General features: G+C 41.1%; 1 protein-coding gene across 7 annotated transcripts in view; it reads left to right on the top strand.

Moving 5' to 3' along the window:
* The window catches only part of gramd4a (GRAM domain containing 4a), a 233247-nt gene that overhangs the window by 172868 nt on the left and 44354 nt on the right, over positions 1 to 16025 (top strand). For 6 of the 7 annotated variants that reach the window (XM_038811399.1, XM_038811396.1, XM_038811397.1 and 3 more), the window contains 6 exons: positions 52 to 100; positions 783 to 854; positions 3308 to 3351; positions 3462 to 3571; positions 10428 to 10582; positions 11134 to 11151. In XM_038811399.1, the coding sequence (XP_038667327.1) occupies positions 52 to 100; positions 783 to 854; positions 3308 to 3351; positions 3462 to 3571; positions 10428 to 10582; positions 11134 to 11151 (448 nt within the window). The remainder of the gene's footprint in view (positions 1 to 51; positions 101 to 782; positions 855 to 3307; positions 3352 to 3461; positions 3572 to 10427; positions 10583 to 11133; positions 11152 to 16025) is intronic. The other variant, XM_038811393.1, reaches the window with a different exon arrangement.

Below are 16025 nucleotides of genomic sequence, written 5' to 3' on the forward strand. Positions count from 1 at the left end.
GTAGATTTTGTTTTGAATATCTCCAGTAACTATTGTTTCTCGACTTTGTAGGGGGTGGAGAATTCAGTGGAGCATTGTGCCTGAAGTATCAGACCCTGTGGTAATATTGCTATTTCTTACTTTAATGAACTTATTTTTACCGTGGTGACGTTTTCTCAGTTAAAAACTGATATAGGTTTGATTTTTTTTTTGTTGTTGCTGTTTTCAAACAGTATTTTTCAAGCTTGTTCTGTTCGGCCCAATCCCAATATTTAGTATTTGGAAATTTGAATTTCTAGGAAAGAGATAAATGCATAATACAAATGTTCAACATTTTGATAAACAGTGACTAATATCGTGTTGGCTTTGGGCACTATTAGCATAAAGTTTGTCTGCAATATTGTCCTCAGAAACCAAATATTCACACCTCACAAAAGTGTGTCTTTCAGTATGAATTAGCTAAGATAACAATCTTCATCTGTAAATAATTAGTGAACAAAATTGAATTAATATTTCACCTCCAACATTTTTTTCCTCAGTTATAATTCCTAACATGTTATGCATTTGTAAATGGTTATAATCAGTATGACAGTTAATGTTCTTCCCACAAAGTGTGAGGAAGGAAAATATTAATACCTTGGACTATTTTCGCCCCAAACATTACAGCAAACACAGAAGAAAACCGTATTCCAATTAGTCACTGAGTTTTAGTATGTAGCTGAAATAGAGTGAATTGTTCAGTGTTATACCCAAATATTCATTTGAGAATGTTAGGTACTGAATACAAAATCTGTTCCTTACAGGAGCCTTCAAAAGAAGACCTTACCGTATCTGAAAAGTTCCAGCTGGTGCTTGACGTCGCACAAAAAGCACAGGTAGTTTACTAATACAGCTTGAGGACATTTGCACATAATCTGTACCCTCATGAGATATTGCTTAACCAATTATACTGCCATGGTTGAACGATTAAAATTATTGGTAAATGTATGGTAGTTTCTTCCATACATTATAATCAAGAATCTTTATTGTTTCAAAACTTTTTAGAGTATTGAGCTGGAATCTTCTAGGCCCCTCCCATCTCCGCTCGGTGGTGGCTTTTTCCTCGGGAGAGGCAGCTCACCATCAGCGGGATCTTCTGGTCCCATCGATGGCAATTTACATGGCACACCCGCCCCACCACCATGGAACCAGGAACTTTGGTGGGACTGGAAGATCCCATTGGCGGGAAGGGACGGCAAAACACAGCTTCAGTTGGTTCAGCTAAATATGTGTTGTTTTTGGTTCATTCCCCACTGATTTAAGCATCTAATCTCGGCTGATATTTCAATGCTATGTTGAGGGAGTGCTACATTATTGGAGGTGCAGTCTTTCAATGATCCATTAAACTGCGGTGTTAATAACCTGGTGGATGAAAGACATTTTATTCAAGGAGCACAGAGTTCTCCCAGTGTCTTTGTCAATATTTCCTTCTTCAGTCAATACTCTTAAAAAGAGATAATTGGTCATTGTGGAATCCTGGTGTAGGCAGTTTGGCTACTATGTTTGCTAACTTAAGCAACATAACTATACCCAAAACTAATACATTGACTTTTAAATACTTTGAGACATCCAGTGAAAGACACATGGTTGTCCTATTTGAAATCAATAGTGCTGAACACCCAAGTAATTCCTATTTTTAATAGAAATATAATTCCATAGCATGTATAACACAAAAACTGACCTTTTGGCCCAACTCATATGTGCTGCTGATTTACTCTTCCTGAATATCGTCCCATTCCATCTACCCCATGTCAGCCTTACAGCATATCTTTTCATTCCTCTTTCTCATGTACTTATCAGCTTTCCCTTAGAAAGCACCAATGCTACTTATCTCAATCTGTGGCAGCGAGTTCCATATTATAACCACTCATGTAAAAACATTTCTTCTTATTTCTTTATTGTATTTATTGGTACCATTTTTGTATTTATGGACCCTGGTTTGGATCCCACAGGTGGAAACATTCTCTCCACACCTGCCTATAATATGACATCAACCTAGATATCCATTGCAGTAAAGTGATTTGCAAGACACTGCTAGGTTTGTAAATCAAGGACCATTAGGAACTTGATCAGTGACTTAACATCACTGACTATATAAAGTAAAAGCAAAAAAATTATTAATCACATTCTAAAAAGTTGCTCTGCAGTTCATACTTCATGCACAAAATACAGTTTGAGTGCAGATATTCCCCAGTTGTCAAAATGTCTTTGGGCTAAATTTTCCGAACAGTCATTGCCAGAAATAAAACAATTTGGAAACAACCAAAGCAGCATATCATAATGGCAAAATGAAATTTCCAGTGCTGGAAATTTGAAATTATAAGAAGTACAGAGAAAATGCGCAATGTGTAGCCATTCAATCAGTGCCGAATATGAAAATGTCAGCATTTCCAGCATGACATTTTGTTTGCAGATGCGAAGATCCTATTTGTGATTTAAGGAAAATAAAAATAATAATAATCACTTATTGTCACAAGTAGGCTTCAATTAAGTTACTGTGAAATGCCCCTAGTCACCACATTCCGGCGCCTGTTCGGGGAGGCTGGTACGGGAATTGAACCCGCGCTGCTGGCCTTGTTCTGCATTACAAGCCAGCTATCTTAGCCCACTGTGCTAAACCAGCCCCTAAAATGGGACAAGGGGTAAAATCTAACATACACATTGTTGCTTAGGCCACGTGCATTAACGTTTTTCATTTCAGTAGTTCCAAAATATGTTTTAAGGAGGATTAGAATTAGAGAGACAAAATTAACATTTCACTGTTAGGGCTCGACCCAATAATGCCTTGCCTGCTTGTTCCCAAATTGGGTGATCTTCAGGCAAAATGTGAAGATAAGTTGTCTTGTTTTAAGTGTGGGCAGGGCCTAGTGTTGAATGGTATTCGTTTTGATTAGTTTTAGAACTTTAAAATATAACAGTTGTTGTAATATGTGGGTAAATTTATTTGTTCATTTTGGACTTTAATTAGATAAACTAATGGAAAGGTGGAGAAATTAAATGTCATTTTGCAGAGTTAAATGTCAAGTGTTTAATTATATTTTATGTTGTTTTATCTTGCAATTATTTTAGAAATCTTGTTTTTATATTGGACTTTGGAATTGAATGTAAAAAAATTAAATATTATTTTTCGAATCTTTTAAGCTGTACAAAATTAGCTCTGCACTTCCAGGCCTATGCAAGCATACATTTACTATCACAAAGGTATACCATTGACCCCATGCATAATAGTTTGATTCTTTTTCAGTAACCTGTTTTAAGTGGATGCAACTTTTTAAAATTTAAATTGCAGAATCTGTTTGGCAAGATGGCGGATGTACTAGAAAAAATTAAAAAGTAAGTTTTTCATTTGCCCTAAATTTATTTTGTAAATTTGATATTTGAAAAGAATAAACTTGCTGAGAAACCGTGCTAAAATTGTAATCTCTTGTCTTTTTTTCTTGCAGCTTATTTATGTGGGTGCATCCAGAAATAACGCAGAAGTTATATATGGGCTTGTGGGTCCTCTTTATTGCATCTTGCTTCTTTCCATATAGAATTCTGGGCCTCTTTATAGGTAAATAACACTGTGCAATTATCATTTTCTGCAGTTTTTAATTAATTATAACTGTAAAAACTAGCAACTTTATATTACTTCAAAAATGGCAATTCCAAAGTTAAATGGTCCCACGCTCATGTAAATGTTTGAAGAACAGTTTAAGAGCATGTAAATCTGTGCATGCTGATGCAGACCTCAGTACTATAAAAGTGTCAAATTAGATCTGATCACAAATGCATCTTGCTGATTAGACTGATTATATGGGAACAAAATAATCGTCTTTGGTGTGAGGCTCTCAAGGTTGAATTACTTTCCAACGCACTGTCTAGGCTCTCTTATGATTAATGGTTACTCTGACAACATACCAGAGAGCAACTTCTACTTGTGCAAATGTAGCCCATTAATGCATCATTGTGTTTGAGAGAAAATGGGACAAAATTGACATGGGCAAAGGGACCCATTCATTTAAGAAGCTCCATCCTTCAGGTGTCAAAAACTATCATTTTAGCTAGAAATTAATTAATATAAATTAATATCGAGAACCTGCCAGCCCCGCAACCAGGAAAAACACCCATCCTACATCATCCTACATTATCAGGCCTGTAAGAAGTTTGTGCACTACAATGAGATCACTATCCTTCTAAACTCCTAAAGAATACACGTCCAATCTCCTCAATCTTTCCTCGTAGGACAATCCCGCCATCCATGGGATTAGTCTGGTGAACCTGTTGCACTCCACCTATGGCCGGTATTACCTCCCTTGGGTAAGGAGACCAAAACTGCAAACAGTATTCCAGGTGTGGGCTTCGCTAGACTCTACAACTGCAGCAAGAATTCCGTACTCCTGTACTCCGATCCCCTTCTAATAAAGGCTAATATATCATTTGCCTTCCTAATTGCTTGCTGCACCTGCATGTTAGCTTTCAGTGACTCATGAGCAAGAATACGATATTGAAGAACACAGGATTTAGAAAGAGGGAGGAACTGAAGGAAATAGGTATTAATGAAGAAGTGGTGTTGGGGAAATTGAAGGCCGATAATCAACATCCTAGAATTCTTTCTTTTAAAATTTAGAGTATCCAATTAATTTTGTCCAATTAAGGGGCAATTTAACATGGCCAATCCACCTACCCTGCACATCTTTGTGTTGTGGGGGCGAAACCCACACAAACACCAGAGCCGGGATCGAACCTGGGACCTCGGCGCCGTGAGACTGCAGTGCTAACCGCTGCACCACCGTGCTGCACCACCGTGCTGCACCACCGTGCTGCACCACCGTGCTGCACCACCGTGCTGCCCCGATCTTAGAGATCTTAAGAAAGTGGGTTATTTGGACTTTCAGAAGGCTTTTGAGAAAGTCCCGCGTAAAAGATTAGCGTGTAAAATTAAAACGCATGGGGTTGGGGGTGGCATATTGAGATGGTTAGAAAACTGGTTGGCAGATGGGGAATAAAGAGTAAGTCTTTTTCCGAATGGCAGGCAGTGACAAGTGAGGTGCCGCAGGGATTGATGCTAGGAACTCAGATATTCACAAGATATACTAATGATTTAGATGAGGGAACTAAAGGTAATATCTGCAAATTTTCAGATGACACAAAGCTCAGTGGGAAGGTGAGCTGTGAGGAGGATGCAGAGATGCTTCAGTGTGATAAGGTCAAGTTGAGTGACTGGGCAAAAGCATGGCAGATGCAGTATAATGTGGATAAATGTGAGATTATCCACTTCGGTAGCAAAAACAGGACGCAGATTATTATCTGATTGGCTATAAATTAAGAGAGGGCAATGTGCAACAAGACCTTGGTGTTCTTGCAAACCAGACACTGAAGGTAAGCCTGCAGGTTCAGAAGGCAGTGAAGAAAGCAAATGATATGTTAGTCTTCATAGTGAGAAGATTTGAGTACAGGAGCAGGGATGCCTTGCTGCAATCATAGAGGGCTTTGGTGAGGCCACACCAGGAAAATTGTGTGTAGTTTTGGTCTCCTTATCTGAGGAAGGATGCTCTTGCTATGGAAGGAGCGCAGTGAAGATTTACCAGACTGATTCCTAGGATGGCAAGACTGACATATGAGGAGAGATTGAGTCCATAGGATTATATTCGCTGTAGTTCAGAAGAGTGAGGAGGTTTTCGTAGAAACCCACAAAATTCTAACATGACTAAACAGGGTAGATGCAGGAAGGATGTTCTTGATGGTGGGGATGGCCAGAACCAGGGTCATAGTTGAAGGCTACAGGGTAAACCATTTAAGTCTGAGATGAGGAGAAATTTCTTCACCCAGAGTGTGATGAGCTTGTGGAATTTGCTACCGCAGAAAGCAGTTGAAGCCAAAACATAGTACGTTTTCAAGATGGAGTTCGATATAGCTCTTGGAGCTAAAACGATTGTGGTGAATGTAGGAATTTCCGATATATTTGGCTGGATTCTCCATTTGTGAGACTAAGTGTTGACGCCAATGCAGAATTTGTGGACTTTCACAACAGTAAAACTGGCGCCGCATCTGGACCGATTCTGCTACTGTTAAGGGGCTAGCACCGGCGCCACATGGAACACAATCAATTCTAATGAGAAACGTTGCCAGATTTGCGATTCACACGCGAAAAGAACGAGAAAATAGAAAATGAAAGTAAACTAGCGAAGAATATAAAAACAGACTGTAAAAGTTTCTGTAGGTATGTAAAAGACAAATGTTTACCCATTGCAGCTTAATTCACCTGCCTAAAACCCCTTGAAGTCTCTTTGCATTCTTTTCACAACTCCCCTTCCCACCAAGCTTTGTGACTTCAGCAAACTTGGAAACATTACATTTGGTCCCCACATCCAAATCATTGATATAGATTGTGAATAACTGGACCCAAGCACTGATCCTTGTGATACTCCACTCGTCACAGTCTGCCAAACTGAGAATGATCTGCATTTCCCTTTACTTTCTTTCCTCCATTAATCACGCGTCAATCCGTGCCACTATATTACTTCTAATTTGATTTGCTCACTACTTGTGTGGGACCTTATCAAAAACCTTTTGAAAATCCAAATGCACCACATCCACTTCTCCCTTAACTATTTTGCTAGTACATAGAACATAGAACAGTACAGCACAGAACAGGCCCTTCGGCCCTCAATGTTGTGCCGAGCCATGATCACCCTACTCAAACCCACGTATCCACCCTATACCCGTAACCCAACAACCCCCCCTTAACCTTACTTTTATTAGGACACAAGGGCAATTTAGCATGGCCAATCCACCTAACCCGCACATCTTTGGACTGTGGGAGGAAACCGGAGCACCCGGAGGAAACCCACGCACACAGGGGGAGGACATGCAGACTCCACACAGACAGTGACCCAGCCGGGAATCGAACCTGGGACCCTGGAGCTGTGAAGCATTTATGCTAACCACCATGCTACCCTGCTGCCCCTAGGATGTTCTAGTAACATCCTGAAAAAACTCCCAACAGATTGCCAAACAATTTTTCCTTTTCATAAATCTATGTTGACTGCCCAATCTCACCATTATCTTTGACGTGCCCAATTATCAAATCATGTATAATAGATTCTAGCATTTTCCCCATTATTAATGTCAGGCTAACAGGTCTGTAATTCCATGTTTTCTTTCTCCCTCTTTAAAGAGTAGGGTTACATTTGCCACCTTCCAATCTGCAGGCATTATTCCAGAATCTATAGAGCTTAAAAAACGATTAGCAATGCATCCGCTATCTCTAAAGCCACCTCTTTTACCATGAAATGAAATGAAAATGAAAATTGCTTATTGTCACAAGTAGGCTTCAAATGAAGTTACTGTGAAAAGCCCCGAATCGCCACATTCCGGCACCTTTTCGGGGAGGCTGTTACGGGAATCGAACCATGCTGCTGGCCTGCTTGGTCTGCTTTCAAAGCCAGCGATTTAGCCCTGTGCTAAACATGTAGATATAGTCCCATTAATTTCTCCAGAACGACTTTTTTTACTCGTACTCAGTTCTCTCAGGTCTTCAATCTCACTCGTCTCTTGGCTCCAAATATTTCAGAGAGGTTTTTTTTATCTTCCTCTGTGAAGACGGATACAAAGTATTTATTTAGCTTCTCTGCCATGTCCTTATTACCCATTATAAATTCTCCATTCTCGAGCTCTAATGGGCTTACATTTGTCTTCTACCTGCCTATAAAGCTTTTATATTTTTATATAATATTCTGTTTTTATATTCTTCGCTAGTTTACTTTCATTTCAATTTTCTCTTCATTAATTTCTTGGTTTTCTGTCAAATTTATAATGCTCCCAATCATCAGGCTTTCTACTTTTTTGGAAAACATTTCTATGCCTCCTCCTTTGATTTTAGAGACTCTTTAACTTCTCTTGTTAGCTGTGGTTAGATCACTTTTCCCACTGGCTTTTTGTGCCTTCAAATAATGTAAATTTGTTGCAAAGCATGTATTAATTCTTTAAACACTGGCCATTGCCTGTCTACCATCATACCTTTAAATGTAGTTCCCCAATCTACCTTAGCCAACGTGCCCCTCATAATTTTGTAGTTTCCTTTGTTTATATTTAAGACCCTAGTTTCGGATTAAACTACAGAACTTTCAAGCTTTTAAAATTCCATCACATTATGATCGCTCTTCCCTAAAAGCTCTTTACTGATTAGCTAATTCTTATTGCACAATATTTGATCTAAAATAGCCCATTCTCTAGTAGTTTCCTTGATGTAATGTAAAAATAACTATCCCGCTACATTCCAGGATTGCCCTTCGTGTTGGGTGGGGTTACTGGGTTATGGGATAGGGTGGAGGTGTTCACCTTGGGTAGGGTGCTCTTTCGAGGAGCCGGTACAGACTCGATGGGCCGAATGGCCTCCTTCTGCACTGTAAATTCTATGATTGAAGCTGCCCATGGGTCCTGCACTACTCTTGTTACATACACCCCTAATCTGATTGAGACCATGACCTACACTACCAATACTATTTGATGGCCTGTAAACAAATCCTACCAAAGTTTTCTTCCCCATTCTTGATCTTCGCTCCACCCAAACTAGTTCTACATCTTGATCAAAGATCCACTCTCACTAATGTACTGATTCCATCCTTTATTAATAGTGGAACTCCACCTCCTTTTCCTTTTTGCTCATCCTTCCTTAATGCTGAATACCCTTGAACTTTCAGTTCACCGTATTGGTCACTCTGCAGCCATGTCTCTGTAAGGGCAATTAGATCATGCCTGTTTGCCACTATTTATATTGTCAATCCATCTACTTAGTTACGAATGCTGCATAAATCCAGATGGAGTGCCTTTAATTCTGTCTCATTATTTTCACGATCTCCAGCCTTAACTACTGACGCATTATTATGTTTGTATGTTCTGTTCCTTCCTGCCACACACTGATTTTTAAAAAATAAATTTAGAGTACCCAATTCTTTTTTCCAATTATTAACGTGGCCAATCCACCTACCCTGCACATCTTTGGGTTGTGGTGGCGAAACCCACGCAACACAGGGAGAATGTGCAAGCTCCACACGGACAGTGACCCAGAGCCGGTATCGAACCTGGGACCTCGGTGCCGTGAGGCAGCAATGCTAACCACTGCGCCACCTGCAGTCACACCCGCCTGTCCCTGACTAGGCCGAAGGGCCTTTTCTGTGCTGTAGGAATCTATGACTAATCAAAACAGAAGACTAACCAAAGGGGCGTGACTGCCTCCAGGAGCAAAGTGCTCATTGACTTCATCTTCAAATGATGCCCAAGGCTCTCCAAGTGGAACCTCCTTCATAGCTCTACCTATGTCATTGATTCCTACAAGGACCCTGACCACACTCTGATGACCATTTCCCTTATTGTTATCCCACCCTCTCTTACCTCCTCTGTTTAGTTTATCACAACTTCCCTCACCCCCACTAGTTAGTTTAAAGCCCTCTTAGTTTAAAGCCCTCTCGACTGCCCTAGGTATATGACTCACCAGAACACTGGTCCCAGAACAATTGAGATGAAAACTGTTCCAACGTTACAGTTCCCACTTACCTCAACATTGATGCCAGTGCCCCAGGAATTGAATTACATTTCTCCCACCTGAATCTTGAAGCCATGCATTTAACTCTCTAATCTTTCTTACCCGATGTCAAGTTGCTCATGGCTCAGGTAATTATCTAGTGATGATTACATTTGAGGTTCTGCTTTTTAATTTAGTTGTTCCTGCTCTCCAAGTGGAACCTCCTTCATAGCTCTACCTATGTCATTGATACCGACAAGGACCCTGACTACTGGATTCTCCCCCTCCCGTTGCAAGTTCCTCTCCAGCCTGGAGATGTCCCAAACCTTGACAGTGGGCACATAACAGCGTCTTCTGGACCTTCGCTCCCAGCTGCAGTACGCTATGTCTATTCCCCTCAATATACTGTCCCCTACTACCGCTACAGCCTGGTTAGCTCCCCCACTTGAATGGCTTCCTGTGCCATGGTGCCATGGGGGTAGTTTGCTCATCCACCTTGCAGTCCTCACTCTTGTCTGTACAGGTGCAAGCACCTCACACCAGTTGGCCATTTGCAAAGGTTGAAGTTGCTCCATTTGCACCTTCCTGATCCCCTTCCCAGACTCACCTGCAGTCACACCCGCCTGTCCCTGACTAGGCCGAAGGGCCTTTTCTGTGCTGTAGGAATCTATGACTAATCAAAACAGAAGACTAACCAAAGGGAGGCGTGACTGCCTCCAGGAGCAAAGTGTTCAGGTAACATTCTCCCTCAATGACGTGCCAGTGTCTGCAGCTCTGTGATTCTGAGCCAAAGTTCCTTGAGGTAAAGACACTTGATGGAAAGGATATGTGAGAAATTTGCATGTATGTACACAATACTGCATTTCATAGTTTGAAACTAGTGGATTGCATTTTTCTGTTTCAGGACTTTATGCAGGAGTAAAGTTTTTCATCATTGACTTCATCTTCAAACGATGCCCAAGGCTTCGAGAAAAGTATGATACTCCTTACATTGTATGGAAGAATTTACCCACAGACCCCCAGTTGAAAGAAAGATCAAATGCTGTACTGATGAGGCGGGTAGGTACTTTCCGTTAAAAGATCTGCTGTTTGTTTTTTTTTGTTTGCAAAAACTAGCCCCAGGTCCTGGTTAGTGGCTAGAACTCAGACAGTTAACATAATATTTTGTTTTTTAACATGCTAGTTGACTGATCACATTCAAAAATGTCTTGTAGCAAAGTTATGAACACTCAAAGTACAGTGTAGTTACAAACAATGTTAATCCTTCATTGCAATCTCTACAGAACCAACTACACCAAAAGCATTTTAGTATTAGTATTTAAAAGCCAAGATGTACAGTAGAAGAAAAATCTAATTATTTTTTCTTGATTGGAAGCAACCATTGGATGTTGGTTCAGCCATTGATTAATGAGTTTCCAATTTAGTTTGTTTGTGATATAATCTCATTTATATTGTGTGTGTGTGTGTTTTGGTATATGAGAGAGAATGGGGAAGTGCTGGGTTAGATATAATTCAGAAAATTAATTGTTTACATTTAGCACCTTGTAGAGTAGCCACTATATAATTTGTTGTCTCTGTTACATATGTTTTATTGTTTCTTTTCCTGCTAGCTGTCAGGGTTTGAAAAGGTAGGGTTTAAGTCTCTAAAAATTTTAAGTATATGTACTTATAAAAATTGTCCGTATTTATAAAGTAGATATTGAGTGAAGTGTGATCTAGTTGAAAACTGTTGTTATATATTGTCTTGTTTGTTTTAGTGCCATTAAATAGCTTAGTAATTTGCTTTACGTGGAAAGTGTCAGGACAATGAAAGGTGTTTTGAAATTTAGATTCTAAAAACAATTATTAAGATGAAATCATCTCAAACATTTTAATGTGGTAGGTAAATTCCATGTTATTTTTGAGATTTCAATTAAGTAGCTTTTAATCTTTTATCCCTTAAACACAGTATACTATGCACCTGGAGAATCCGATCAGCTAGTTGTTTATTACTGATTTGCCCAAGATGAATTTCTAACCATTTGAATTATAACTGTATAGTTTAAAGTAAAGATCACAAAATGCTTTACCTTGAACCATAACTACTGAATCTTTTGCATCTTGTTCCGTTTTAGTGTTGATGCTGTATTGACATTTTGTAATGAGAGCTGTGTGTTAAAGGTTAACATGTGGGGCAACACGGTGACACAGGTGTTAGCATTGCTGCCTGACAGTGGCAAGGACCTGGTTTCAATTCTGGCCTCGGATGATTGTGTGGAATTTGTACATTCTCCCCGTTTCGGCGTGGGTTTCCTCCAAGTGCTCCGATTTCCCCCCACAGTCCAAAGATGTGTGTGTTAGTTGGATTGACCATGCTAAAATTGTCCCTTAGTATCCAGAGATGTGCAGGTTAGGTTTTGCGATTATGGGAATATGGCATGGTGGACACTCGTAAATGGGCTTGAGTGCTCATTCGAAGGGTCAGTGCAGACTTGATGGGCCTAATGGCCTCTGTAGGGATTCTATGACTATCTCATGATCTACCTAAAGTATATTGTAAAGAACGCATAGGATTGATTATTTGCACAGCATTCAGTGATCAAATGATTAGTTTCTCAGTTTTATAAAACATGTCTTAACAGATTTCTACAATGTATCAAATCTACTTTTGGAAGCTGTACATAAAAAAAAGTGAAAAATTGAAGCACAAAATTATCTTTAGGATTGGAAATAATGTTTGTTAATAAATTGTAGTTTAAAAAAAAAAAAAAAAAATTTTGAGTACCCAATTCTTTTTCCAATTAAGGGGAAATTTAGCGAGGCCAATCCACCTTGCCTGCACATCTTTGTGCTTTGGGGGTGAAACCCACGCAAACACGGGGAGATTGTACAAACTCCACATGGCCAGTGACCCAGGGCCAGGATCAAACCCGGGTCCTCAGTGCCGTGAGGCAGCAGTGCTAACCACCGCGCCGGTGTACCACAGGGATCTGTGCTGTACAAAGTGTAATATCTTTAAAGTGTTTTATTACTCAATCTTTGCAATGTTATACCCTGCAATATAGTCTTCCCACTTTATTTTCCTCATCTTCACAAAGGAATATATGGAAGTTACTAACAAATCATATGCAACAATTCTGCCCCCCTTTTTTTTAAGAATGCAAGTCTTTCTTCACCAGAAAAGAAAGGAAGAGAAGGAAAGCGGAGGGGTTTAAGGAGTGAATACCAGAGCTCAGGACCTAGACAGCTGATGGGGTGAAAGGTTTTTGGAATGCAGCTGAGAACAGGGGGCTGGGAAAACGAGCTGTAGTCCAGAAGCCAGTGTTGAGAGTAGTGAGGTACTGAGGAGGGTATCAAGGTCGCAGGAGCGTACCGGCAGATAGAAAGGTGGGTTGAAGTGTGTCTACTTCAATGCAAGGAGCATCTGGAATAAGGTAGGTGAACTTGGAACGTGGATTGGTACTTGGGACTACGATGTTGTGGCCATTACGGAGACATGGTTAGAACAGGGACAGGAATGGTTGTTGGAAGTTCCAGGGTATAGATGTTTCAGTAAGAGTTGGGAAGATGGTAAAAGAGGTGGAGGAGTAGCATTGTTAATCAAGGATAGTTTAACGGCTGCAGAAAGGCAGTTCGAAGGGGATCTGTCTACTGAGGTAATATGGGCCGAAGTTAGAAATAGGAAAGGAGCGGTCACATTGTTAGGAGTTTTCTATAGGCCCCCAAATAGTAATAGAGATTGGAGGAAGAAATTGCAAAAACAGATTATGGATAGGTGTGAAGGTCTCAGGGTAGTTGTCAGTGCTGACTTTAACTTTCCAAATATTGATTGGAACCTTTTATAGGTCGAACAGTTCGGATGGAGCAGTTTTTGTACAGTGTGTGCAGGAGGGTTTCCTGACACAATATGTGGATAGGCCGACAAGAGGTGCATTGGATTTGGTACTGGATAATGAACCGGGCCAAGAGTTAGATTTGTTTGTGGGAGAGCACTTTGGAGATAGTGACCACAATTCGGTGTCTTTCATTATTGCAATGGAAAGGGATAGGGCCATACGGCAGGGCAAGGTTTATAATTGGGGGAGGGATAATTATGATGCGATTAGGCAAGAATTAAGGAGCATAAGATGGGAACAGAAACTGTCAGGGAAAGGCACAAACGAAAAGTGGAGCTTGTTCAAGGAACAAATACTGCGTGTCCTTGATAGGTATCTCCATGTCAGGCAGGGAGGAAATGGCCGTGTGAGGGAACCATGGTTCACAAAAGAGGTTGAATGTCTTGTCAAGAGGAAAAAGGAAGAGTATGTAAGGATGAGAAAACAAGGTTCAGTTGGGTCGCTTGAGGATTACAAGGTAGCAAGGAATGAGCTAAAAAAAAGGGTTTAGAAGAGCTAGGAGGGGGCACGGGAAGTCCTTGGCGGGTCGGATCAAGGACCAAGGCTTTTTACTCTTATGTGAGAAATAAAAGAATGACCAGGGTGATGGTAGGGCCGGTCAAGGACAGTAGTGGGAACTTGTGCATGGAGTCAGAAGAAATAGGAGAGGCGTTGAATGAATACTTTTCTTCAGTGTTCACCAAGGAGAGGGGCCATGTTTTTGAGGATGAGAGTGTGATACAGGCGGGTAGGCTGGAGGAGGTAGATGTTCTGAGGAAGGATGTATTAGCAATTTTGAAAAGCCCGAGGGTCGACAAGTCCCCTGGGCTGGATGGGATATATCCAAGGTTTCTTTGGGAGGCAAGGGCTGAGATTGCAGAGCCTTTGGCTTTGATCTTTCGGTCCTCACTGTCCATGGGGATAGTGCCAGAGGACTGGAGAGTGGCGAATGTTGTTCCTCTGTTCAAGAAAGGGAATAGGAGTGACCCTGGTAATTATAGGCCAGTTAGTCTTTCTTCGGTGGTCAGTAAGTTAATGGAAAAGGTCCTGAAGGATAGGATTTATGACCATTTGGAAAGATGCAGCTTAATCCGGGATAGTCAACACAAATTCGTGACGGGTAAGTCTTGCCTCACAAATTTGATTGAATTCTTTGAGGAGGTAACTAAGTGTGTAGATGAACGTATAGCAGTTGATGTCGTATGCGTGGATTTTAGTAAGGCATTTGATAAGGTTCCCCATGATCGGCTCATGAAGAAAGTAAGGAGGTGTGGGATAGAGGGAAATTTGGCCAATTGGATAAGTAACTGGCTATCACATAGAAGACAGAGGGTGGTGGTGGCCGGAAAATTTTCAGACTGGAGACCAGTTACCAGTGGTGTACCATAGGGACCAGTGCTGGGTCCTCTGCTATTTGTGATTTTCATCAATGACTTGCAGGAGGGGGCTGAAGGGTGGATCAGGAAATTTGCTGATGACACCAAGATTGGTGGAGTAGTGGATGAGGTGGAGGGCTGTTGTAAGCTGCAAAGAGACATTGATAGGATGCAGAGCTGGGCCGAAAAATGGCAGATAAGTGGCCCGATAAGTGCGAGGTGATTCATTTTGGCAGAAAAAATTTGAATGCGGCTTACAGGGTCAACGGCAGGGTTCTGAGGAATGTGGAGGATCAGAGAGATCTTGGGGTTCATGTCTACAGATCTCTGAAGGTTGCCACTCAAGTGGATAGAGCCGTGAAGAAGGCTTATAGTGTGTTAGCGTTTATTAACAGGGGGCTTGAGTTTAAGAGCCGCGGGGTTATGCTGCAACTGTACATGACCTTGGTGAGACCACATTTGGAGTATTGTGTGCAGTTATGGGAACCTCATTTTCAGAAGGATGTGGAAGCATTGGAAAGGGTGCAAAGGAGATTTACCAGGATGCTGCCTGGTTTGCAGGGTAGGTCTTAAGAGGAAAGGTTGAGGGAGCTAGGGCATTTCTCTTTGGAGCGGAGGAGGATGAGAGGCGACTTGATAGAGGTTTATAAGATGATGAGGGGGATAGATACAGTGGGTATTCAGAGACCGTTTCCTCGGGTGGATGTAGCTGTTACAAGGGGGCATAACTATAAGGTTCAGGGTGGGAGATATAGGAGGGATGTTCGAGGTAGGTTCTTTACTCAGAGAGTGGTTAGGGTGTGGAATGGACTGCCTGCTGTGATAGTGGAGTCGGACACTTTAGGAACTTTCAAGCGGTTATTGGATAGACACATGGAGCACACTAGAATGACAGAGGGTGGGATAGATTGATCTTGGTTTCAGACAATGCTCGGCTCAACATCGTGGGCCGAAGGGCCTGTTCTGTGCTGTACTGTTCTATCTATCTAACAGAGTTGGAAGAATGCAGAGTTTAGAGGTTTTCAGGACTGGACATGGCTGCAGAGAAAGAGGGAGATGACACCATGAAGGGATTCAACCACGGATGAGCATTTTAAATGTGTGATATTGGTGATCTACTAACCAATGTAGTGCAACAACACTGGTGATGAATGAGTGAACCAGTATAGTATATGATGGAATATGAGCAGCAGACCTTTGGATGAGCTGAAGAAGGGTGGTGGTTTAGAAGCATATTAGGTGAAACAGCTAATTCAGGGATTCGGAAACATT

The sequence above is a fragment of the Scyliorhinus canicula genome, chromosome 11, assembly GCF_902713615.1.
Source record: "Scyliorhinus canicula chromosome 11, sScyCan1.1, whole genome shotgun sequence".
Taxonomy (NCBI): Eukaryota; Metazoa; Chordata; class Chondrichthyes; order Carcharhiniformes; family Scyliorhinidae; genus Scyliorhinus; species Scyliorhinus canicula.